A 24565-nucleotide genomic window follows, 5' to 3' on the forward strand; every position below is an offset into this window, starting at 1 on the left:
TGACTGGTTGATGAATATTTTACTTATGTAACGGCGGTCAAGTTTAGGAGTGAAGGAATATATGTACTTATTGTAGTCGTGTGGTCTCCAAGGAAGGTTACAGTGAGCAGATGGGTGAAGGAATATATGTATTTCTTGTAGTCATGTGGTCTCCAGGGAAGGTTACAGTGAGCAGATGGGTGAAGGAATATATGTATTTCTTGTAGTCGTGTGGTCTCCAGGGAAGGTTACAGTGAGCAGATGGGTGAAGGAATATATGTATTTCTTGTAGTCGTGTGGTCTCCAGGGAAGGTTACAGTGAGCAGATGGGTGAAGGAATATATGTATTTCTTGTAGTCGTGTGGTCTCCAGGGAAGGTTACAGTGAGCAGATGGGTGAAAGAATACATGTACTTATTGTAGTCATGTGGTCTCCAAAAAAGGCCACAGTGAGTAGATGGGTGAAGTAATACATGTACTTGTTGTAGTCATGTGGTCTCCAAGGAAGGTTACAGTGAGCAGATGGGTGAAGGAATATATGTATTTATTGTAGCCATGTGGTCTCTAAGGAAGGTTACAGTGAGCAGATGGGTGAAGTAATACATGTACTTGTTGTAGTTATGTGGTCTCCAAGGAAGGTTACAGTGAGCAGATGGGTGAAGTAATACATGTACTTGTTGTAGTCGAGTGGTCTCCAAGGAAGGTTACAGTGAGCAGATGGGTGAAAGAATACATGTACTTATTGTAGTCATGTGGTCTCCAAAAAAGGCCACAGTGAGTAGATGGGTGAAGTAATACATGTACTTGTTGTAGTCGTGTGGTCTCCAAGGAAGGTTACAGTGAGCAGATGGGTAAAGGAATATATGTACTTGTTGTAGTCGTGTGGTCTCCAAGGAAGGTTACAGTGAGCAGATGGGTGAAGTAATACATGTACTTGTTGTAGCCATGTGGTCTCCAAGGAAGGTTACAGTGAGCAGATGGGTGAAGTAATACATGTACTTGTTGTAGTCATGTGGTCTCCAAGGAAGGTTACAGTGAGCAGATGGGTGAAGTAATACATGTACTTGTTGTAGTCGAGTGGTCTCCAAGGAAGGTTACAGTGAGCAGATGGGTGAAAGAATACATGTACTTATTGTAGCCATGTGGTCTCCAAGGAAGACCAGAGTGAGTAGATGGGTGAAGTAATACATGTACTTGTTGTAGTCATGTGGTCTCCAAGGAAGGTTACAGTTAGCAGATGGGTGAAGGAATACATGTACTTGTTGTAGTCATGTGGTCTCCAAGGAAGGTTACAGTTAGCAGATGGGTGAAAGAATACATGTACTTGTTGTAGCCATGTGGTCTCCAAGGAAGGTTACAGTGAGCAGATGGGTGAAAGAATACATGTACTTATTGTAGCCATGTGGTCTCCAAAGAAGACCTCAGTGAGTAGATGGGTGAAGTAATACATGTACTTGTTGTAGTCTTGTGATCTCCAAGGAAGGCTACAGTCAGCAGATGGGTGTAGGAAATCATGTATTTGTTGTACCTTTTTGACCTCCAAGGAAGGCTACAGTGAGCAGATGGGTAAAGGAATATATGTACTTGTTGTATTCATGTGGTCTCCAAGGTAGGCTACAGTGAGCAGATGGGTGAATGAATAAATGTACTTGTTTTAGTCATGTGGTCTCCAAGAAAGGTTACAGTGAGCAGGTGGGTGAAGGATTACATGTACTTGTTTTAGTCATGTGATCTCCAAGGAAGGCTACAGTGAGCATATGGGAGAAGAAATACATGTATTTATTGTAGTCATGTGACCTCCAAGGAAGGTTACAGTGAGCAGATGGGTGAAGGATTACATGTACTTGTTTTAGTCATGTGATCTCCACGGAAGGCTACAGGGAGCAGATGGGTGTAGGAACACATGTATTTGTTGTGGCCATGTGACCTCCAAGGAAGGCTACAGGGAGCAGATGGGTGTAGGAACACATGTACATGTTGTAGTCATGTGGTCTCCAAGGAAGGTTACAGTGAGCAGATGGGTGAAGAAATACATATACTTGTTACCGTCGTGTGGTTTCCAAGAAAGGCTACAGTGAGCAGATGGTTGAAGGAATACATGTACTTGTTGTAGTCATGTGGTCTCCAAGAAAGGTTACAGTGAGCAGATGGGTTAAGGAATACATGTACTTGTTGTAGTCATGTGGTCTCCAAGAAAGGTTACAGTGAGAAGATGAGTGTAGGAATACATGTACTTGTTGTAGCGATCGGACCTCCAAGGAAGGTTACAGTGAGCAAATGGGTGAAGAAATACATGTACTTGTTGTAGTCATGTGATCTCCAAGGAAGGCTACAGTCAGCAGATGGGTGTAGGAATACATGTATTTGTCGTAGCCTTTTGACCTCCAAGGAAGGTTACAGTGAGCAAATGGGTGAAGAAATACATGTACTTGTTGTAGTCTTGTGATCTCCAAGGAAGGCTACAGTCAGCAGATGGGTGTAGGAATACATGTATTTGTCGTAGCCTTTTGACCTCCAAGGAAGGCTACAGTGAGCAGATGGGTGTAGGAATACATGTATTTGTTGTAGCAATGTGACCTCCAAGGAAAGCTACAGTGAGCAGATGGGTTTTGGATTACATGTACTTGTTGCAGTCATGTTGTCTCCAAGGAAGGCTACAGTGAGCAGATGGGTGAAGGAATACATGTACTTGTTGTGGATCTGTGGTCGTCAAGGAAGGCTACAGTGAGCAGATGGGTGTTGGATTACATGTACTTGTTGTAGTCATGTGGTCTCAAATGAAGGCTACAGTGAACAGATGGGTGAAGAAGTATATGTACTTGTTGTAGTTATGTGATCTCCAATGAAGGCTACAGTGAACAGATGGGTGAAGGAATACATGGACTTGTTGTAGTCATGTGGCCTCCAATGAAGGTTACAGTGAGCAAATTGGTGAAGGAACACATGTACTTGTTGTTGTTTTGTTGTTGTTGTTGTTGTTTGTTCTTTGAAAAATCTTGACCCTGCTACTTCAATTAAACTACCCATTAGTGATAAAAATAAAACTTAAAATATTATCAAAACAAAGACTTACCGGGTTTACACTCAGCATTACATCCCCCGCAATAATTGGCTCTGTGGAGAAACACAGTTGCAAAATGTGAAAGCAGTTTGAGACAGGAGATGTGTTGAAAACATTTCAGCGACGAAAGTTTTGTCTGTTTAAGAAATACTGACTCTTTGTCCAGTCATTGATATTGATTTTAGACCGGTAAATTTGAAATAGTTGAAATTTTAGACCAAGACGTTGCAGACGTCCGGGGTATAAATATCTATTCTGCTATACCTACTTTAAACTTTTACATATTTATTCCACACAAAAGTGACGCAAACGAAGGGCAAATTACACAACCATCCTCCCCCCATGTTGTTGCTGCCTCTTGCCCACTGTCAACACCTGTTCAAGAGCGTTATGGAAAGGCCAATACACACAAAAAACAGAGGAGGTGAAGTTTGTGTTGGCAGCAAATCATTTTGTTTTTGTGTGTTACTTTAATTCTTAATCAGCTCTTTTATGCATACAGATTAACACCAGAAATAAATGTTGTCTTATGTATGAACTGGCGTGAGTTTCTTGTCGTCTGGATTAAAGAATTTCATGACCTGAACATCTGTCAAACCCCTGGTGTGAAATGGTGTCGTCCAAGATGGAGTGTTGTAATGCAGGTATGTTCCGAAGCGTGCGTCTCTGATTTTTTGCCCGTTGAAGTTCAACGTAGCATGTAGTAGAGAAATACCAAGCATAATAAAATTTGGATTTTGCATAAAAACTTCCCTTTATTGATTTTTTAAATTTGGTGTTTTAGGACATACTTAAGAATGTTTTCATTTACAGCGGGCAGCATTATGGTGGGAGGAAACCAGGCAGAGCATGGGGGAAGCTCACGACCATCGGCAGGTTCCATGCATTATTGCTTTGTAAAGATATCTTAATACTTTCTATCTACACTGATACACATTAACACACGATACCGCCTGTTATATTTTATATAATATTTTTGTGATGTGGAGAAAAACTCAATTACTTACACGCATGTTGTCCCAGCTGGGCATTTGGCACTCCAACACGGATCCACAAAGCAGTTGACACGAGGCTTGTCAGGGGGACAATCTGAGATTGCATGTTCAAGAAAAAATAAGGAACAGAACTGACTTCCTCTACAAACAATCTTGAGCTTATTAAGAGGTGGGTTTGAAACATTTCAACTGAGTGGTGTCTTTCTGGATGTACCATTAGGCTTGCATCTTTCGGTTGGCTTTACATTAACTATAATTTAGGAGAAAACTTGTATTATTTGATGGGCCCTTGACGCCATAATCAAGAATTGTCCTCTTACACATGTGCTACAAAGGTCAGATTTATAACGAGATGGAACCGCACTGCCCCGAGGTCACAGTTATGATACTGGAAAAGAAACCCAGTGAATAGACGAATACTGTATGACATGAATTATTCGCTGACTTCATTGTTTGCCGCGGGTCATTCATCCTACGTACCCACCGGTATGCTAGCGGATCACAGGTGTTCAGGTGACGAGTAACGGGTGTTCAAGTGACGCACTAATTTCGCAGACTCCACTGGTAATACACCACTGGCTGCTTCACTAATCGGGATTTGAAATCCGATCTCTACGTCCGAAGTGTAGCTCTCTACCATCTGAGCAATTGGATACTCCTCGCTGGCTATTATTGCTATAATAGCGTCCTTTGTTTCAACCAATTAAACAACTAAAGATAAACTTTTTTTTTCATTTTCAGTATAGCGGATTAAATTTCACGAGCTACTGGATTGATTTTTCAAGGAAATTTGCTGCTTGCAATAATCAGAAATATCTATTAAAGCTTCTTGTAGGATTTGTTCAGTAAAATGTGAGAGTAAAAGCCGTGTTGAGAAATATCATTTTCCTTGCGTCCCTCAAAAGATCAAGCTTTGCTGGTAAAAAGTGTTTGAAGACTATATAAACAAAGAAATTTGCAGCATTCTTTCAGGCTAAAGTAAGTTAACTTATTGGGTACCTCTAAACCCTGTTCGAAAAACTTACTAAATTGGTTTATGCGAATCTAAATGACAATACGAAATAAAAGTGTGCCGTAAACCAATGTAGATTGTCACGGTTCCGTGTGTAACGGGCAACATCTGAAGAGCTTCATATAAGACCACATCAATATCGCAAATCTATTAGTGAAATACATAGTTTCACAAGCCTATACATGTGCGTCTCATACGGATTAATTACGGTGAATTTCAATATTTACAAAAATTCGTCCAACTTTAGTCGCTAAAACGGCGATTTCATGAAACCAAAGACTGTTGCCAAACAATGAAACCACTGTGTAAGTCAGTTACCGCCTTTGGTTTCGGTGTCCAAACTAGATGATCGCCCAGATGATAACTTCAGGCTGTAACTGTAACATACGTGCAGAAACCTTCGTTTCTAGAGACAGTCAATTGTTCGAAAGTATGTGTGCTCAGTTAAGTTAAGGAGTCAGTTTAGGAAGGATTCAGTGAATTTGTACACACATGTACCGAATGACCCAGCAGCCTGTCACTAATGCCGTCGCTGTGAGTTCAAGTCCAGCTCATGCTGACTTCCTCTCCGTCTGTACGAGGAACGGTCTGACAGCAACCTGCGGATAGTCGTGGTCTCTGCCAGGTTTCATCCCACACCTGACTGGCGTTGTATAAGTGAGATACTCTTGAGTTCGGCCACCTCTAAATAACTGAATATGTATATGCTCCGAAAGTAGTCGAAGTAAACTTATAGAGTATAGAATTAATTAATGGAATCGATTGTGTTACCTACCTGGGATGATTTTAGCAACAGACTCTGCACCAGCGCCTGGAAACAAGATAAAACACGACAGTTAGCCGGGAAAAAGCCCGACACGACTAACATACTAATTCTCAATTACTCGTTTAGAACATATCTTGCGTCCTTCCATCATCATTGAAAACTGTCGAGTGCTACTCTTTGTATGAAGCCCTGTTAAGCCCTTACTTTACTTTCTCACGTCTTTGGCCGTTTTCTTAAACCTTGATTTGTAAACTGAGCTTGCTATTATTGACCTAGAACGTTCATTTTGGTTGACGGCTGGTATGTGAATGTCTTTTTCGACACATAGATTATCATGCACTACTTGTGGATCAAGGTCAAGGTTAGTCAGCAATACTGGAGACGTCTGGCTGAAACAGCCAACAGCTTTATGAACTACTGTAACAAACAGAGGACGCCATGAAGTAGAGGAAATCAAGAAAGCGTTTAACCAAAATAATTTCTTGATCCTGAATATTATTAGACAACACAAACAAGGAGTCGATCAGACGAATGTCATTTCCGACAACCATATGCAAATCTTAGACCCTGAAGGAGCCTTCCAAGCCTAAAACAACGTAAAACACCATTTCCATGGAATAATAATGAAATATAAATAACAAATAAAGCTAAATTAAATACATATGAAAGACGGCATCATCAGTTTTCACTGATGAAGAAAACAGTCGATTTTCTAGTCATACCATTTTCATTAACATTACCAACCTGTAAGCCATGAAAAGTTTCCAGGTAGAATATAACTATTTGAATATATGTCGTTTTTATTGCAACTCTTAAAAGCACCATGTTGATGTAATAAACACGAATGTTTATATAACCTATAACCCCGTGTTAAGCACGCAAACATGGCAATAAACCTTTCCGAACTGTCAGTCAAGACAACGCAACTGACCAATCATAAGCAGTATTGTTGTAAATAGGTCAACCGGATGCTCAACACATCGGTTAAAATGTTCAATCTTTCTGTGACGTCATGACGTCTCAACTTCTTACACCGGGAGTGGAATAAAGTGTACTGTTGTCACGAGGCGGAATGGTGGGACATTGGATGTGTTGGATCAATCCATTACGAGACAGCGGTCGGTTGTTCAAAAGCGTACTAAAAGTTAAGCCAGGCTTAAATCTAAATACCGGTACAGGCCCAATACAAAACTACTAGCACTTTATATTACAGTTAATATTGAGCTTAACTGTTAATACACTTTTAAACAACTGTGCACAGATGTCCTGGGTGTTCTTAACCAGACTAATCCAGTCAAGGTTTCACTCCTGCCGTTTTTGTTAATGCTTAAATACACGTGGTACAAGATTATACCTCTTCGTATCATCGTGCCTTAAGCTGAATTATTAAAAAAACAATACACGCAGTCATATTATCTGAAATTTATTAGACGTCACTAAAATTTTAATTTAGATACAATCAATGTCAACAACAGAACCTACCAACAGTTACTGGGTCATGAACCGAAAACATCAAGATCCGCTGGTCTCTGTTAACAATTCCATGTAGGAAAACAGGTCAGACGTATTCACGAGTCAGTAGGCTGTTGTCACTCGGTTGTATAAAGAGTTACTGAAAACTCCCAGATTTGTCAAATGCATCATTACAACATCGCCATATGGTGGTTGTTAACTATAGCTTAACAACAGTATAGCTTGATCTATTGAAATGCATGAAGAATAGCGATAATTCATAAATAATGAATACAAACAAGAAATGAAATAAATAAGGAGCTATTATTAAAATATCCAGCGCAATAAAAGCCTTCTTGGATAAAAAAGTTAAGGAAATCTCTTTTGCGTGTATGTGTTCATAGATATCGTACCTGCGACTGTCAGTAGCACAACAATAACAGGAAATAAAACCATGGTTTGTGATGTGTGGCTGCAGAAAAGAAAAAAGAACAACGCACATAAATTAGTATATATTTATTTTTTTTGATTGGTGGTTTACGCCGTTTTTACGAATATTTCATTGATACGACGGTGACCAGCATTATGGTGGGAGGAAACCGGGCAGAGTCAGGCCTTCCCCCGTACGACCTGAACGGAAGAAAGCATAAGCTGGACGTGAACTCATCGACCGCATTAGTGAGAGATTCTTGGGTCATTGTGCCACCCTGGCGTGCTGGCCACCAACAATTAAGAAAACAAATCTATATTTAAACATAGGATGTATTTATTTAACTGCTTTTTTACTAAAAAAAAAATAAACCTACCGATTGTCAGGTTTATGAATCGAGGCCGAGAGAACCTCGGGGAGATCACCGTCCATTGCCTGTTAGTAGACTAACCTGCGTACTTACATCTGCAGTAGGACGAATGGCAACCAGAGGTTTCTCTTGCCCTCCATTCATACTGCCATATGATTGTATTGGAAAACGAGGTGGCCGGATGGTTAGCGGGCTATCGCAGCACAGTTCCTCTGGAGCCTCTCACCAGTGCCGTCACTGTGAGTTCAAGTTCACATCATTCTGGCCTCCTATCTGAGAACGTCTTCCAGCAATGTGCGATGCATATACATATAGTGCCCAAATTATACATGGACATATATCAACGTTGTTGTTTGCCTTACCTTTGCGTTCTAACGGATGGATTCTTGACAGGTTCTCCGATTTACTGTAAGTGAAACTTTCAACGTTACCACAAACACTTTTCTTGGTGATCAATGAATATTCATGAATCCTTTGCCTTTGAAGGTGAGGAAAGCTTGGAACGAGCCACTTCCTTTATTTTCACCATTCATATCTCATTCTTTCGTGTATAGGCTACATTAAGATGTCATGTGCGTTAAATATTTTAAAAATGAAAGGTCAGATTTTTCTTTTGTGTTGAAGTAGCGCCGTCAGAACAGGATATTTCATGTGCCTTTGACGTGTCAGTTTCACAACAATGTCTTCATTCTGACCGTTGCCTCGGAGATTTCTGATTGGCTGTGACGTAGCGTAAGCCAGATAAGGATGTACTGTTAAAAATACTAGTTACAAGGGCACATTAAAAAGCCGTTCAGTGACCTAAAAATGTATATATTAAAAAGACATGACATGCTTCCTAACAAATTTGTTTATCACTAAGTTGGTGAGCGTCATGTAAAGGTTGGTGCCTATTCAAGCCTTGACCCCAAACTTGTGAGCAGCTTGAATACAGCATTTACCTGAATTGATTTGCACACGGCTCTGTGAGTTATTGTGACTTGGGGTGCGGGGTGGTTTGGTGTGTTGACTACTTGACCCTCAGACACCTGGGCCCATTTCCTGTTAGTTCACCTAAGGCGCTTTTAGCTTCACAGCAGTGGACAGAACCTAAGCCAATGAGATTGCCAGATTTATTGTTAAGTTAGAATTTTATCGGGAAGTATTGTAGACTGCTCAGGGCACACCGTTTTTACTTTAAATTCCAGAGTGACGTTAAATGTCTAATCAAATAAAGAAATAAGTATTGCACTATCTTATCATAATTAAATGTTACATGAAAATGAACTCTACAACAAAGAGTATGATTTTAAGAGAAATGAAAAAAGTTTGCGAAATAATAAAAGGAAAACCTTGATAACCCCTCTGTTTTAAGCATATTTTCCATAATGGTCGGAAATGATATCGATAAGCGTGCGAGGCTCTTGCGACTTTTTCTGTCGACGTGTATCGGTCTGTCATTATGAACCATTTGATCAAAGTTTCGACATCTCATTTTTTAACTTGGTCGGTAGCAACAAAACCAGCTGGACTGAGCCTTGCTATTACCAACACATGTTGGCTTTCTCTCCAGTCAGCGGTTTTCTTGATTTTCTCCCACTATGATGGTGGCCCCGGTCATATAAGTTAGACAGAAATGAAGTAGTAATCAACAAATTTATAAATGGAGAGAGACTCCAATTCATGAAACATGAATTACTTATCTGGTTATATTTTTTTACTTATTTATTTCATTGGTGTTTTACGCCATACTAAAGAGTATTTCACTTATATGATGGCGGCCAGCATTATTGGGGAGGAAACAGGGCAGCTCCCGGGAAAAACCCACGACTATCCGCAGGTTGATGCCAGAATTTCTCACGTACGGCCAGAGAGGAACCCAGAACAAGCTGGACTTGAACTCACAGCGACAGCATTGGTGAGAGGCCCCTGGGTCATTATGCTGCTCTAGCGCGCTAAGCAACGGAGGGCTCCATAGGCTACGACATGGCTGTACGTATGTACGTATGTTCGCTTGAGGTTTTACGTCGTATTTAATTTTTCATTCATATGACGAGCCATTGCGTGTGTATATATATACTGTGTCTTCTTGTGACAGTGCGAGTCCATACCATCAAAGTCCAGCCGTCACCGAAGTATGACCCGACCCGGAATTGACCACAGGACTCCCGACTTCGACGATATAGCTGTAAAATTACCGCTTTTTCAATTCTCGTTAACTAAATTCTAAGGGCAGAATGTGAAGAAGTTTCCTCTTATGTTACAAGTGTCGTATTTAAGGGTAAGGTACATGCACTTGACAAAACCTTCTGACTTCAAGCAGCAGTCGAGCTGGCGAGAACTGGAGCTGAAGCTGCGATGTCAGTGGTCAGAGACCGATCAGGTGGTGTGAGGACATGGCTTTGTTCAATGTGTGAACACCATGCCGAATATATCCAGCAGCCATGACTCCCCAGACAGTACATATGTACCCATGTGACTATGGTAGGCCTATTTGGTCTGTTTCCGTACGTTGAACGCCGTAAGACAATGGTGAAGCACAAAAAATGGCAAAGTACAAAAATCAACAAATCTTTAAGACATGAATGCAGTTTATCAACCATAAACCAGGTACATATAAAACAATTCAGAAACAAGTCCAGAGGGGAAAATAAGTTAACGTAATAGGATATATACCAGAAAATTGAAAAACAAAGACATAAGTGAAAATGTACAAAAATACTTCGGTCACATACCAAAGTGTATTTATCAGCTACATCCTCCTAAACAAAGTTGTAGTAATACCCAGTTTACAAAAGTTTAGAAAAGATAGTTATAGATTTCTCACAATGAACTGAGTTTTTTTTTCGATGCTGTTAGTTATTAATTACATACTTACTTCTCACTATGTACTTAATGTCTCATATATATATACAATTATGTGGGGCTAGAGAATTATGTTTTAGGTATACAAGATTCGATTGCCAAATATACCCACGAATATAATGTTGTAACTTATGTTTTTTTTTTTTTTTTTTTTTTGATTGGTGTTTTACGCCGTACTCAAGAATATTTCACTTATACGACGGCGGCCAGCATTATGGTGGGCGGAAACCGGGCAGGGCCCGGGGGAAACCCACGACCATCCGCAGGTTGCTGACAGACCTTCTCACATACGGCCGGAGAGGAAGCCAGCATGAGCTGGACTTGAACTCACAGCGACCGCATTGGTGAGAGACTCCTGGGTGTAACTTATGTCAAATCACATCTGGAGAATTGTGGCTCAGTGTGTAACTGTATGTTGGTTTTCAAAACCTTTCAATCAACACATTGCGAAACGAATCCATAAAGAGGGACCCTTAGGTGTGTAAAGACTGAGTTTATATAAACATTACATTATGTTTCTGCGCACAAAGTCTCATACATTTCTGATGAAATATTGTCTTATATCACCACTAGAGATAATGTACTGCAGCATCTTTACTGGGGAAAATAACATAAGGTTAAAAAAATAAGTTAACAATGAAAAGAAAATATTCCTCAACTGTCTTAAACGGTCATTGGGTTAAACTCTTGATAGCAGAGTAGAAGTAGCCCGACAGTAAATGTGTGTCCCTCTTTTCACCGACGCCAGGGGAGACTACTGGGCCAGGAACCACCAGACACAGTCAGCGTAACAGTTGCAGTATCGCCTGGAAAGTAGCAAGCACAAAGACTTAAACACAAATAATTCATCTCTTGCATATTTATTTCTTCCTTCACAGCACGGACAACTTCATTAATGATTTCACTGATTTAGTGACTGACCCACACCTTCACTTTCTGACTGCCTGAATGGCTAATTGACTTTTCTTTTTGGTGAATCACTGAATCTTGATTATTTAGGATTCGTAATACTGAAATTCTGGTAAGGAATGTGGAAAAAATATTTAACATATGCAGCGGTAAAAAGCTCTTGCATGATTTAAAACTACTGCTGCGAAATTTACTTGCAGAATTTAAATATGCGGATGAAAATCTGCTAAGTCATTTCCAAATACAGCCGGAAAAGCACTGATTAATCATTTTAAAAACACCACAGACATAACCTGCCTGAACTCTTCATATATTCCATAGAAAACAAAACCATGTGCGAACACTTGAAAGATATCACAGAAAAAAAATGCTCGAATGCTTGAAATATATAGCAGAAAATACCCGCGTAAACACAGCCAGAAAAGCTTACTTGAAAACACGGACGTGATTCTGTTTATCTTCTATACTACGAAGACGTAAACATAACACACACAACTTGTACATTTGAAAATACTGCAGTAAACATAACACCCGAGCAATTATTCCCAAACCGTTATTTCAAGACTTTCACGATACTTTAGCCAGAGTTATTTTGCATACTTGAAAATGCCGGTACTTCAAATACAAACTTACTTGCACACTTTGAAGATCCCGCAGTATTTATTTGCACAGGGGTCAGTACACCGCATGACTTTAACCTCATCGGGACAACCTAAAAGATAACATTTATTTATTTGATTTAATGTCAAAGTCAACATTTTTCAGTTATGCGATAGCTATGGGTACACCTATAATGTGTGACAAATTACTAGCTACCTTTCCTGATGACATGCCCACCATACTGGTGGAAAACAAGACGTCTTCAATAAACGCTAGACTGAGCAATAAGCCATATAATCGCCGTCCATCGTTTATTGTCACCAAGGCCTCACAGCAGCGACAGTGCCTTGTCCAAATTCCCTGTCCAAGGCCGGGATTGAACCCACGGCAGGTGTGTCCTGTAGCGATTGAATGACAAGTGTTTTAAGCGCAAACTGAAATATGACGAGCTACTGCCTCAACATTGAATACACTTGTCCACGAAAAATTCGGGGGTGGGGTGTGGAGGTGATGTGGGATTGAGCAGTTGCCATGGTTCCTTTTATTGTCGATTTCTATCATATTAGCTTTAACTGCATGTGATGTGAAAATAAAAGGCGTAAAAAATGGATAAAAAAATTGAATTTCGGATCCTAACTCAATAACTTGAAGTGTAACTTTAAATCTCACAAAATGCAGAGTGTATAATGTTTGCCAGGAGTTTAAAGTGCATGAACTTATACCCCCCCCCCCCCCACCCCCAACGAAAAAGAAAACCTATTATAACATACCAGTTGACACACACTGGATGTAATATACTTACAATAAGAGTTGGAGCAGAATGACCCCTTGGCACACGTCACTCCCTGTTCAAATACAACGATTAAAGAGCCTCAGTGATGACAAATACAAGGATTAATTATTTTTACAGTTTGTACCAAGCCATACGCTAAATAATAAAAATTCCAGAAGAAAGATTACGATAAATTATTAAAAGAGAATTAGCGCGTTTTTTGTTTCTAATCATCAGCAAATTCTATACACACGCCTAAGTGCTCGGACACAGGAAATTGTAGTCACGTGACCTCGCACAAGTGCAGCGTCACGTTTTCTCCGAAGAACGTGCTAGATGAGTATGCTCCCGGCGTGGTTAACACCATTGCAATGGTCGGATGCGTCAGGTTACGACAGGCTATTCTGGTATTAGCTATATTTCGCTTATATCAACTATCTTGTACTACCCATTTTCAGTATAATTAGTGTGAAATGTGAAGGTTCTTTTCCTGCGAAATACATATGAAAACAATGCAAAGTGGACAGTTCTCGGGGATTAACAGTCCATCAGCTGAATACAGATATACAATACAATAGAATTTCATTGTATTGTACCATCAATACAATAAGGCAAGAGCATGGAGAGTAAAGGCTAACTACGCTTACCTCGCATGTGGGATCTTTGCACTGACACGTCTGACAGCCGTTCTCATCGATCACATATCCAGTGGTACAAGCTTTACATTTGTACAGAGGGCACTGGTAACCTGGAAAGTAAGAATTGTAAAAGTTAGTTCAAGGTCCCGATTTATAGGTAACACTCAGGAATGTCTCAAGCACTATGACTCTTGAGTTTATGGGTTAAGGGAAACATTACAAGGCGTCCACACGAATTTAACCAACACCTGGTAAACCTCCTAAATGAAGTCCGCACCTGTCCCAACGGGACATGGATTTGAACACGCAACCTCACTGGTAAAGGGCAGTCGTGTGCAGGAAGGACAGCAACTTAATAAACTCAGCCAGTGACTGATCTTCAATTAACAATTTGTTAAACAGAGGCCTCTGCGGCTTGCTACAAGGAGAAGTCGTCGTTCCATAACATAATTAAAATAGAAATTCTGTTCATTAGGGCTTATGTTTTTTGGTTGACTAGTCAATCAGATAACATTCGCTGTGTTGAATGTGAGAAGTTGTGTCCAGCCTTTGTATTGGACAGATTGTATTGTAATATCGCTAAAAAAGGGTGTGTTCAACTAAGAAATAATAACCATTTGTTTTATCCTTAGGTTAAGCAAGATCAGTGGGTGTTAACTCACAGGCCTTCAGTGTGCAGACGGGAACGCCGGATTCCGTACACGTGCACGTGTTGCAGCCGTCCGATGCTGGGAATGTGTCCCCAACGTTGTAGGTCTTTCCATTTTCTGCAGTGCACTGCTTTGGTGGTAAGCATGCACGCAATGTGCAGATGGGAAATCCGGAGGCGCTACAGGTACACGTGTTACAGCCGTCCGATGACGGGAAGTTGTCCCCAACGTTGTAAGTTTTTCCGTCCACTGAACACTGCTTAGCTAGCAAACACAGAAAACATCGTTACCCTCGGCATCTGGCTGTCCACTCGGCGTCCGGCTTAATTCGAATGTAGTTTAACTTCCTACACAGCAATATTTCACCATGGAAACAAAGCCCAGACAAAAACTGCCGTAAGCTTACAGGGGTCAGGATACCGGTACACAGCCCAGAGGAAAACTGCGATAATCTTACTGGGGTGAGAAACCGGTATACAGCCCAGACGAAAACTGTGGCAATCTAACTGGGGTGAGGAAACACATACACAGCCCAGACGAAAACTCTGGTAATCTAGCTAGGGTGAGGAACCGGTACACAGCTCAGACGAAAACTGTGCTAATCTTACTGTGATGAGGAAAACGGTACACAGCCCAGAGGAAACTGCGATAATCTTACTGTGGTGAGAAAGCCGGTACAGAGTCCAGACGATAACTGTGATAATTTGATTAGGGTGAGAAACCGGCACACATCCCACAGGGAAAACTGCGATAATCTCACTGGGGTGAGGAAACCGGTACAGAGCCCAGAGGAAAACTGTGGTAACCTTAATGGGGTGAGGAAACCGGTACACAGGCCGGAGAAAAATTTGGTAATCTTTCCCGGGTGAGGAACAAGCACACAATCCAGATGAAAACTGTGCTAATCTTACTGGAGTGAGAAAACCGGTACACAGACCCAGAGGAAAACACTGGTGCACTAAGACACTAAGTGCACTTATGTCTAAGGGACATAAGTGGACGCCACACTAAAGTTATACTGGAGTTGTAAATGTGACAGTAATTTAAAGTTGGATTAGATAGGCAGTTGTCCACGGCCTATATACTAAGTAGAACTATACCCTGTCGGGCTATTGCCTTTTGACTAACAGTGAACAGTAAAGTAGAGAAGTTTTCTTTAGTGACCAAAAATAAATAAAAAAAATAGCTTGGAAATATATTTTCGGTAAAGTGGAATAGACCCGATAACGCGTATGTAGTAAATCAATGCTGTCGAGCGATTTTCAAATATAAATATGAATATAAATTTCATATCAGAAATAAACAGAAAAAATTGAGACATATTCTGGAAATAATGTCGGAATCAAGATCCTAGATTATACTCACTTTCCAGAGGTAAACACCTTGCAAAGCAGCCCCCACACTGATCAGCACTGTAACAGAACAGAAAATCATCAGTTCATTATGTATAAATGATATACAGAGCGTATAGCACAGTGAAGGTTGAATATCGAATATATTTCGAGTGAGAGGTGAAAATAAAAAAAAATCTTTACCTTTAAAAAAACCTTAAAAAATCACCTTTTAGGAGAAATATATTTATGATGTTCAACCTTCATTGTGCAATATTCTGTTTATTATTGATATTTTGACAATATCATGATAATGTATATTTGAAACAGTTTAAGCAATGTTTTTAGATGAAAAAACCTTCACAGACTTGTGTATATAACGTGACGTCGCAAATGACGTCTAGTATGACGTCGTGTCTCATTGCGTACCATTTGTCATAATATCATTTGTATTATGACGTCATTCCGCTCAGCTCGGACTGAGACGTAAATAAATGTTCCGTTTCTGACGTCATGGCGCCTGGCTGCGTAACAAACGCGATTAATATATTTAACTGAGCCAAAATCACTTTTATCAGTGAAAGAAATCCTGACATTTCACCTTTATATAAATAATAAAACACATTTTATTATATGGAAGTGTAAAATTTATGTGTAAATGTATAACATTTTACTGGGTGTAACACATGAATGTTTGGATAAATGAATGATTATGTTTCACCGTTACATCGGCAATATTTCCGCCATGTAGTGGCGATTGGTGCCAAAGAATATTTATTTTCTGAACCACTCCTATTTTACACCAAAGAACACACTAGGATGAAGTGCATGTAAAAGGAAAAGACCACTAAATATTGTCCGGAAAAATAGTTTGATTTATTTTTTTTTAAATATTTTTCCACTTAGCAAAATGAACTGAAAACTTTAGATTCTACTGTGTATCTTTATATGCATCTTAATTTAGAGCGATGAATGCATTTAACAAAGGTCCTTTAAAAAAACTATTTCAAACCAAACCTACTGCTCTGACGTCACTGATACCCTATGGGTCCCAACAGACCACCATAGAATCCCATGTTTTCAATGCACACCACACCGCCAGGAGGCACCTAGAAATCCAGATGAGAGAACTCTATCTAGCTGATATCAAACAGTCCATGAACTTTCTTCACGGCATTGTTGTCGTAAGCCTACTTACACACATCTGGTTCCTGTGACGCACAGAGCCGCTATACATGGATTGTACGGACACTCTGTAAAAGGCTTATCAGCCGGGCAAACTGAAATGGAAAACAGAAATTAAGCACATGTCAAAGCGTTTCATATCTTGTGCCTCGAAAAGTTTGAAATAATTTGTCCCTGTGGCTCGTTCGTGTGTGTACTGACTAATGAGCAAGGAGCCAATCATCTTAGAATATTTTAATTTACTGATAACTAAAATAAAACAAAGAAAAAATATTTTTCAAGATACATCTGTTTGTTTGACAAAACTACCCTAACATACGTATCCATTCATTTTCATGGCTTTGTCGAAATACAAACATTGCAAAAACGTAAGAACTTTACATTTGTTATAATTTTGTTGCCGAGCTTCAACATGTAAGTCTCGACACATTTGATGAAAAGCGTTTTAAATCCATCTTGCCGAGAGACACAGAATATAATTTTCGAGATGAAATAGTTTGACTTGACATTTTTCTCCCATCTCAAGTAAATTTGTGTTATTTTCACATCATAAGATTTCACCAAAACTTTTTAACTTTCTTGGATATTTATACTTGACACTTTGTGTCCAGCGTAAGAAAAACTCACTGATCATGTTGTACGCTGTCATAGAGATCTGAGATCTGTTTCATTCTTCCCAGCTTAGCTTTCAGAAATACAAATTTATACTCGTCCATTCACTAACATGGAACTTGGTGTTTTCCAGTATGCTTTCCTCAACATGTAAAAGCTGTACGCTGTAAAAACATGTTTCCTGTAATAATTAATTATTTGTTAATAATAAAGACTATAACATCACAATTTACACAACTGTATCTGTTACATCGACAGCAAGCCAACTTCGCTAACCTCTATTTTGATCTATTGGACAGGCCATCTGCGTGCAGGCCACTTGTCCGCTTTCTGAGCACGAACAGGTGTTGCATCCGTCTGTAGAGTTAAAACTATCCCCTGGCTTGTAAATGTTACCGTTGTACTGGCAATCAGGACCTGAAACACAAGGTACTGACGTGAGTAGGATGCAGTTGTACATGTAACAGTGAAGGCTTGAATTTTGGTTCTGGTCGATTGAGTCAAATATGTATCCAATTTGTGTTCAGTCCACTTCATAGAGCTCAGCACGAGTCAAATTTGGCTCCATGATGAAAGTTTCACTTAGATTAAGATTTCCTACCCTTCATCATGCTTGTATACACCGAATCCCGAGACTTCTGGTCGTCAAAGGTGTTGAAACGGGCACTGATAAGCCCTGCCTTAAATCCTGCCTTTTAAAGTTTTTAATGCAGAAGCCAAACAGGCGTCCACCATGTTTAATGTGTCATTTGCAATTTGATTTGTACTTTTTTGCCTGTATGAGACTCTGGTGGTAGGATTTCGTTGTCAACAGCGTGTGTTTCAAACAGATGGATCGAATCTTGCCAAAGGCTAGAACTCAAAACATGGTGCACGATGGTTTGATGTTTTCGACACTTCTGCAAACCGGTTGTCCTGTGACATGACTAATCTTAGTGGGGCGAGGAATCAAGGAAAGACCCTGTAACTGGGGCCGAGGCAACAGGAAACCTGCGGTAATGTTACTGAATGAGTGAAACTATTATACTTTATTACTTTCCTTCAGTCACCAAAAAAATATAGCTTAGAAATATATTTTAGTACAGAAGAATAGACCTGATGAAATCCATGTAATAAATCAAAGCTGTCGAGCGATTTTTAAACACAAATATAAATATAGTTTCTGTATCAGAGATAAACAGAAAAAACTGAGTTATATTTTGGAAATAATGTCAGATTCAAGCATGTGGGTTTTACTCACCTTTCGGAAGTAAACATTTAGCAAAGCAGCCCCCACACTGATCAGCACTGTAACAGATGATAAAATCATTAGTTCATTATGTATAAATGATATACAGAGCATATTGCACAGTGAAGGTTGAGTATCAAATCTAATTGGAGTGAGAGGTGAAAATTTAAAAAAATTATTTCCACATTCAGGAAAAAATTATTTATGATACTTAACCTTCATTGTGCAATATTCTGTTTATTATTGATATTTTGACAATATCATGATATTGTCTATTAGAATAAGTTTAAGCAATGTTTTTAGCTGAAAGCCTTTACAGACTTGTGCATATAACGTGACGTCGCAGATGTCGTCTTGTACGACGTCCTGTCTTGTTGCTTGACGTAAGAATTTTACAGATGAATAAATTTGTATTATGACGTCATTCCGCTGAGCTCGGATTGAAAGGTAAAAAAAATGTTTTGTTTTTGACGTCATGGCGTCTGGCTGGGTACTAACAAACGTGATACATGTATTTAACTGAGCCAATGAGATATCTCTTTTATCAGTTAAAGAAATCCTCATATTTCAGGAAAGACCACTAGATATTGTTCGGGAAAATAGTTTTATTTTTTTTGTTTTAATTTTTCAACCTAACCAAATGCATTTAAAACTTGAAGTCTATTGTGTAAAGTATTGCTCTGACGTCAGTGATACCCTCTGGGTCAGAACAGACCACCATAGAATTCTATGTTTTAAATGTATTTTAGTTGATTTGAACAGAAAAAGATAAATCAAGCTATTTTTCTGGACGGTGTTTATTGGTCTTTCATCTAAAAATACTTTATTTTAGGTCTTCTTTGACATCTAGCCATTAACTTACAGGCTTGTTCACGCAAAAGCCACTCCTTTAATTGAAGTAGGATTGGAACCTTCGAATAAAAAGTTCTATCTACTTGACGTTAAACAGTCCAAGATCTTTCCTCACGGCATTGTTGTAATAATCTTACTTACACACATCTGCTTCCTGAGGCGCAAAGAGAAACTATGCATGGATTGTACGGACACTCAGTAAAAGGTTTATCTGCAGGGGCAAGCTGAAATGGAAAAAAGAAATCAAGGAGCCGTCAAAGCGTTTCATATCTTGTACTTCGAAAGGTTTGAAATAATTTCTTTGGCTTGTGGGTGTGACTAAGGAGCAAAGAGCCAATCATTCTAAGAGATTTAAATTTAATGATAAACTAAAATAGTTTCAGAGAAAGCCCTCTGCCTGATAGGCACAAGTTTTGCTGAATCAAGATGGTTTTATCTGCTGCGGACAAGTATTTGATCGCAACCTGTTTCATTGAAAAGGGTTGGAGAGGGGCAAAAATTGTAAAAGAATTCCTAGTGAAAAACTGGAATAAAAGTTCCGTTAACAATGTGATCAGAAAGTTAGAAAGGACAGGTTCTCTAGAAAGGAAGTCAAGCAGTGGACGACCAAAAACTGTTTTGCTCGGAAGAAAATTATCAGTATGTGAAAGTCCTGTTCCCAGGAAGACAATCCCAGCACTCACAAATCGCAGAGACAGATTACAAAGAACCTTAGAGTATCTCGCACTTCTGTGAGAAATATGACAAAAGAACTGGGTTTAAAATCGTACAAGCGAATACGGACTTCAAGAAGGGATGAAAACGGTTCGACAGAAAGAAAAACGCGCTGCAGAAACCTTGATGATAAGTTTTCGACGGAGAAGATGAGAAAACTTGGCTTTACGGATGCAAAAGACTTTCCATTTAACATTGCACGCAATGGACAAAACGATCGCGTTTATGACACACGAAAGCGGGACATTCATGTTAAGAGGCTGTCACATGAATCAAGTTGGTTTACAAAGAAATTGGTGGTTTCTGGCGGAGTTTGTTGCGCACGAAAACCCGCATATATTTTATTGATACGAAAAGACTAAGGTGAATTCAGAAAATTACATAAAACTTCTCGATCGTTGCCTTCTCCCTGATTTTCACCCGTTGCACCAGAAAAAGGAAGAGAGCGCGCCATACCATGCCAGCCGTGCAACACAGCAGCATCTTGAGGAAATGACTCCTTCGTTCATAACTATGGACGAATGGTCACCGCAGAGCATCGACTGCAATCCCGTGGACTACTCTGTATGGAATTCTCTGAACGAGAAGGTTTATGAGGGTCGCTAGGAAAATTCACTGAGGATGTACTAAAAGCACGTATCAAGGACTTAGGACATGATGGCTTTTGAGCGTGTAAATTTTTAGAAGCTGACGTAGGAGGGTTTCTGAGATAGTGGGTGTCAAAGTACGGCCATTTTTTACGCCCACGCAATATATCCAATCATTTTCGTGCCTTTGTCGAAATAAAAACTTTGCCATAACGTAAGAACTTTGCATTAGTTTTAATTTTGTTTCTGACTTTCAGCACATATGTCTCATTAAAATGACAACTAAAGCTAAAAACTCATCTTGCGAGAGACATAGAATATATCTCGCGAGATAAAATAGTTTAAGTGAGCTCAAGCCTTAAATCCACTCATAAAATCGAGTCTGGCATAATTTGGCATTTTTCTCCCATGCCAAGTAAACTGTGTTATTTTCACATCATAAGATTTCACCAAACTTTTTAACTTCCTAGGATATTAATACTTCACAATTTGTGTCCAGCGTAAGAAAAACTCAATGACCATGTTGTATGTTATCCTGCAGATCTTGTATCTGTTTCATTCTTCCCAGCTTAGCTATCAGAAAACATATCTGTACTCCTCCATTCACTAACCTGGAACTTGGTGCTTTCGAGTATGCTTTCCTCAATATGTCAAAGCTGTACGCTAAGAAAACATGTTTCCTGTAATATCTCCTTACTTCACATAATTATTCGTTAATAATGAAGACCATAACGTCACAATTACCACAACTGTATCTGTTACATCGACAGCAAGCCTAACTTCGCTAACCGCCATTCTGGAATAGAGTAAGTCACAAAAACCAACCTGGTAGACAGGCCATCTCAGTGCAGGCCACTTGTCCGTTTTCTGAGCACGAACACGTGTTGCATCCGTCTGTAGAGTTAAAACTATCCCCGGGCTTGTAAATGTTACCGTTGTACTGGCAATGAGGACCTGAAACAAAACGCATTGACGTGAGTACTATGCAGTTGTACACGTAAGAGTTAAGGCTTGAATTTGGCTCACGTTGGTTTTGATGTGTTCGACAAAACTGCGATCTGGGTGTCATGGGGCATAAGTGCATACCACGCCGACGTTATACTGGATTTGTAAATGTTACTCTGATTTCTTGTTGGATTAGATGGGCAGATGTCCCCGGCCCAACGTATACAAGAGTAGGATTATGCCCTATTTGGCTATTGTCTTTTTAACTTACAGTAAACCTCCGTACAGCCCACGCTGTTTGGAGCGTCACAGAAACAGGAATTTACAGCCATCACCCCTGGGGAAACGCGTTCCCACGGCATAGGTTTTTCCGTTATGTGTACACTCATTAGCTGAAAACATGGAAGTAACATGGTCAATTCATTACAAATGTCTCTATATCAATCTGTGCTCTTCAAAAAGTACACTCAAAAAACTTAATCTGTAACATTCAACAGAAAGTCTGAGTGATGCTAAAATGTAATCTCTTATTGCAGTAGATTATTCTGTTAAATATAATACACATTTTCTATGAATTCAACATAGCCATTCTATCAGATTAACATAATATTATGTTGAATACGACTAAATATGATGAATTCTAGCTTAAGACAGACAGCAGGCTTTCTGTTAAATATAACAGATTACTTTTTTAAGTGTATGTTTTGGCAGACCCATTCAGCTCATCATTTTGTATGCACATTCAGTATGAAATAAAGCATTGGTATTGCATTACCACTTTACCTGTTCACAACGAACCGATAAACTAAGCGTACATGTAACAAAATAGCCTAATGGTTCACAATGGATAGGAATCTGCAAACGTGGCGATAAGTGCGTGTACATGTACAGATTACGTACCGATGCATTCTCCGTTTCTGCAGACATGTCCACGGCTACATTTCATTGTCCGCAAACACGAAAAAGAAAAACATGTAGAATTCATGACAGACAGAAAATGAGCAAATTGTCTGAAACGTCTTTACTGGGTGCGCAAAACTACCCAAAAGTAGACAACTGGCAGCGGTTTTTTCACTATTTTGTCATGAAAAAAAATGTTTCGGTCACATTATACTAATACAAGTGTTTAGTTTTAAAACACATTTGTGCTACATTTAATAAACGCGTCCATTGTGTTTATTATAGTAAACATGTGAAATGTTTACATTGTAATGTGATGGATATTTTCAATAAACACGAAATAGTCCAGTAAACCGCCGCTATACACGTTTCCAAGTACACATGTTGCTCGTTTACTATAACATAGCCCATTGTTTATGAATAAACATCTGCCTCGTTGATCAAGTGTAACAGAAATATATTTGTTAACTAAACACTTGTTTTTACGTTTTAGCCTGGAGAGTCGCCTAGTGAAGCTTCACGCCATAACAGTATACTGACGTTGACGCTTGTTCTTTGCGACATGCAAGAACGCAATAAACAGCAACTATTTATTTCGCAAGTATTTACATTTCCAATAATGCAAATATCTTTTACAGAACTACAAAGTATGTCAGAAAAAAATAGCAGTGATTGCTTAGATCAGTTTGCAAAGTTACATCACATGTTCCTATTATCCTTTCTCCTTTTATGTTTGTTGTAAAAGAAACTGTTGAGAGAAAGATAATTTCCTCAAAACTAGTCACATTTAATAAAATCGTGGTCAACATGTCGACCACACACCAATATAATGCGGGAGTGTCCAGTTTCAGCGTCATAGCGACGGACCTTTGCGTCGTGACGTCGTCGTTTTGCGACAAGGCAAGGCAAATCAGGGCAATTTAGCCTAGGTGGTCTAAATATACAATAATGAAAATTACCCACGAAAGATCATGTATTTTCCTATATTATATTTATTTTAGGGGATACGCAAGCTAAGACAGGGTTTTAATCTCGTCGTTGGTGCATAATTTTCATTAATGTTTACATGTTTCAGCGAGGTAATTGTCAAAAATATTATATTCTCTGACTTGTTTTCAAACTTTTAATTGGATCTGTTAGACTAATATCTTCAGCCACGCGCTGTCGCAGTTTAGAGATCTGGCTATTAATATAAAGACATCAGAACGCGTTTGTTTACATCCTTCATAGCCGACTGTGACGTGTCTTGACAACGGATCTTTCCGATCGCCTGAACTTCCAGAACTGATAGAACTGATGGAGTCCAAAGCCTGTCGCACGAGAGCTATCTGTTAAGCTGAAAGTCTAGGTTTTACAAGATAGATCCAACCGGTATCATAAGATATTCTTGTATTATTGTCCGTTTAGGATTTTTTTCAGTTACGAGTAATATGGCGAAATTAACTTAAAGCATTCGCCTTAACGCATAGGGAAACGATTATTGTCACCAGAAATCGCTACCAAGTTAGTGACTGTGACAGGTCGTTGTTGCTCAAGTTACTGCAGTAATTTTTTACTTACGTGCTCAAGAAAAACTTTGGGGCTCACTCGACAGTTTTAGTTTTATCTGCATCTTTTTCCCTTCTGTTTTTTCAATGCTTCCTTCTCTCAGTCTCAAGTTATCCCTCATCTATCCTGCACGCATTTTATCTGACATGAGACTCACTCGTATGTTCACTACTATAGCCTTTCTCG

At 39.4% G+C, this 24565-nt stretch overlaps 3 protein-coding genes and 1 long non-coding RNA gene across 4 annotated transcripts in view; all 4 read right to left on the bottom strand.

The window, feature by feature from the left end:
- The window catches only part of LOC135478019 (kielin/chordin-like protein), a 65495-nt gene that overhangs the window by 35244 nt on the left and 5686 nt on the right, over positions 1-24565 (bottom strand). The gene's annotated exons all lie outside the window — the stretch shown is intronic.
- On the bottom strand, positions 5809-8596 carry LOC135478029 (uncharacterized). Its single transcript, XR_010445249.1, has 3 exons — positions 8427-8596; positions 7678-7736; positions 5809-5857 (listed from the first exon to the last, which is right to left on the bottom strand). It is a non-coding gene; the product is annotated as an uncharacterized LOC135478029 (long non-coding RNA).
- LOC135477713 (uncharacterized) lies at positions 11248-17627 on the bottom strand. The gene is made up of 8 exons (XM_064757906.1): positions 17621-17627; positions 17007-17088; positions 15843-15889; positions 14490-14741; positions 13837-13937; positions 13220-13262; positions 12451-12529; positions 11248-11714 (listed from the first exon to the last, which is right to left on the bottom strand). The coding sequence occupies exons 1-8, from the start codon at positions 17625-17627 to the stop codon at positions 11663-11665; spliced, it is 663 nt and encodes a 220-aa protein (XP_064613976.1). The 3' UTR covers positions 11248-11662.
- LOC135477714 (kielin/chordin-like protein) lies at positions 17877-22858 on the bottom strand. Its single transcript, XM_064757907.1, has 4 exons — positions 22832-22858; positions 22203-22323; positions 21812-21940; positions 17877-18022 (listed from the first exon to the last, which is right to left on the bottom strand). The coding sequence occupies exons 1-4, from the start codon at positions 22856-22858 to the stop codon at positions 17877-17879; spliced, it is 423 nt and encodes a 140-aa protein (XP_064613977.1).

This window comes from Liolophura sinensis, chromosome 11 (assembly GCF_032854445.1).
Source record: "Liolophura sinensis isolate JHLJ2023 chromosome 11, CUHK_Ljap_v2, whole genome shotgun sequence".
Taxonomy (NCBI): domain Eukaryota; kingdom Metazoa; phylum Mollusca; class Polyplacophora; order Chitonida; family Chitonidae; genus Liolophura; species Liolophura sinensis.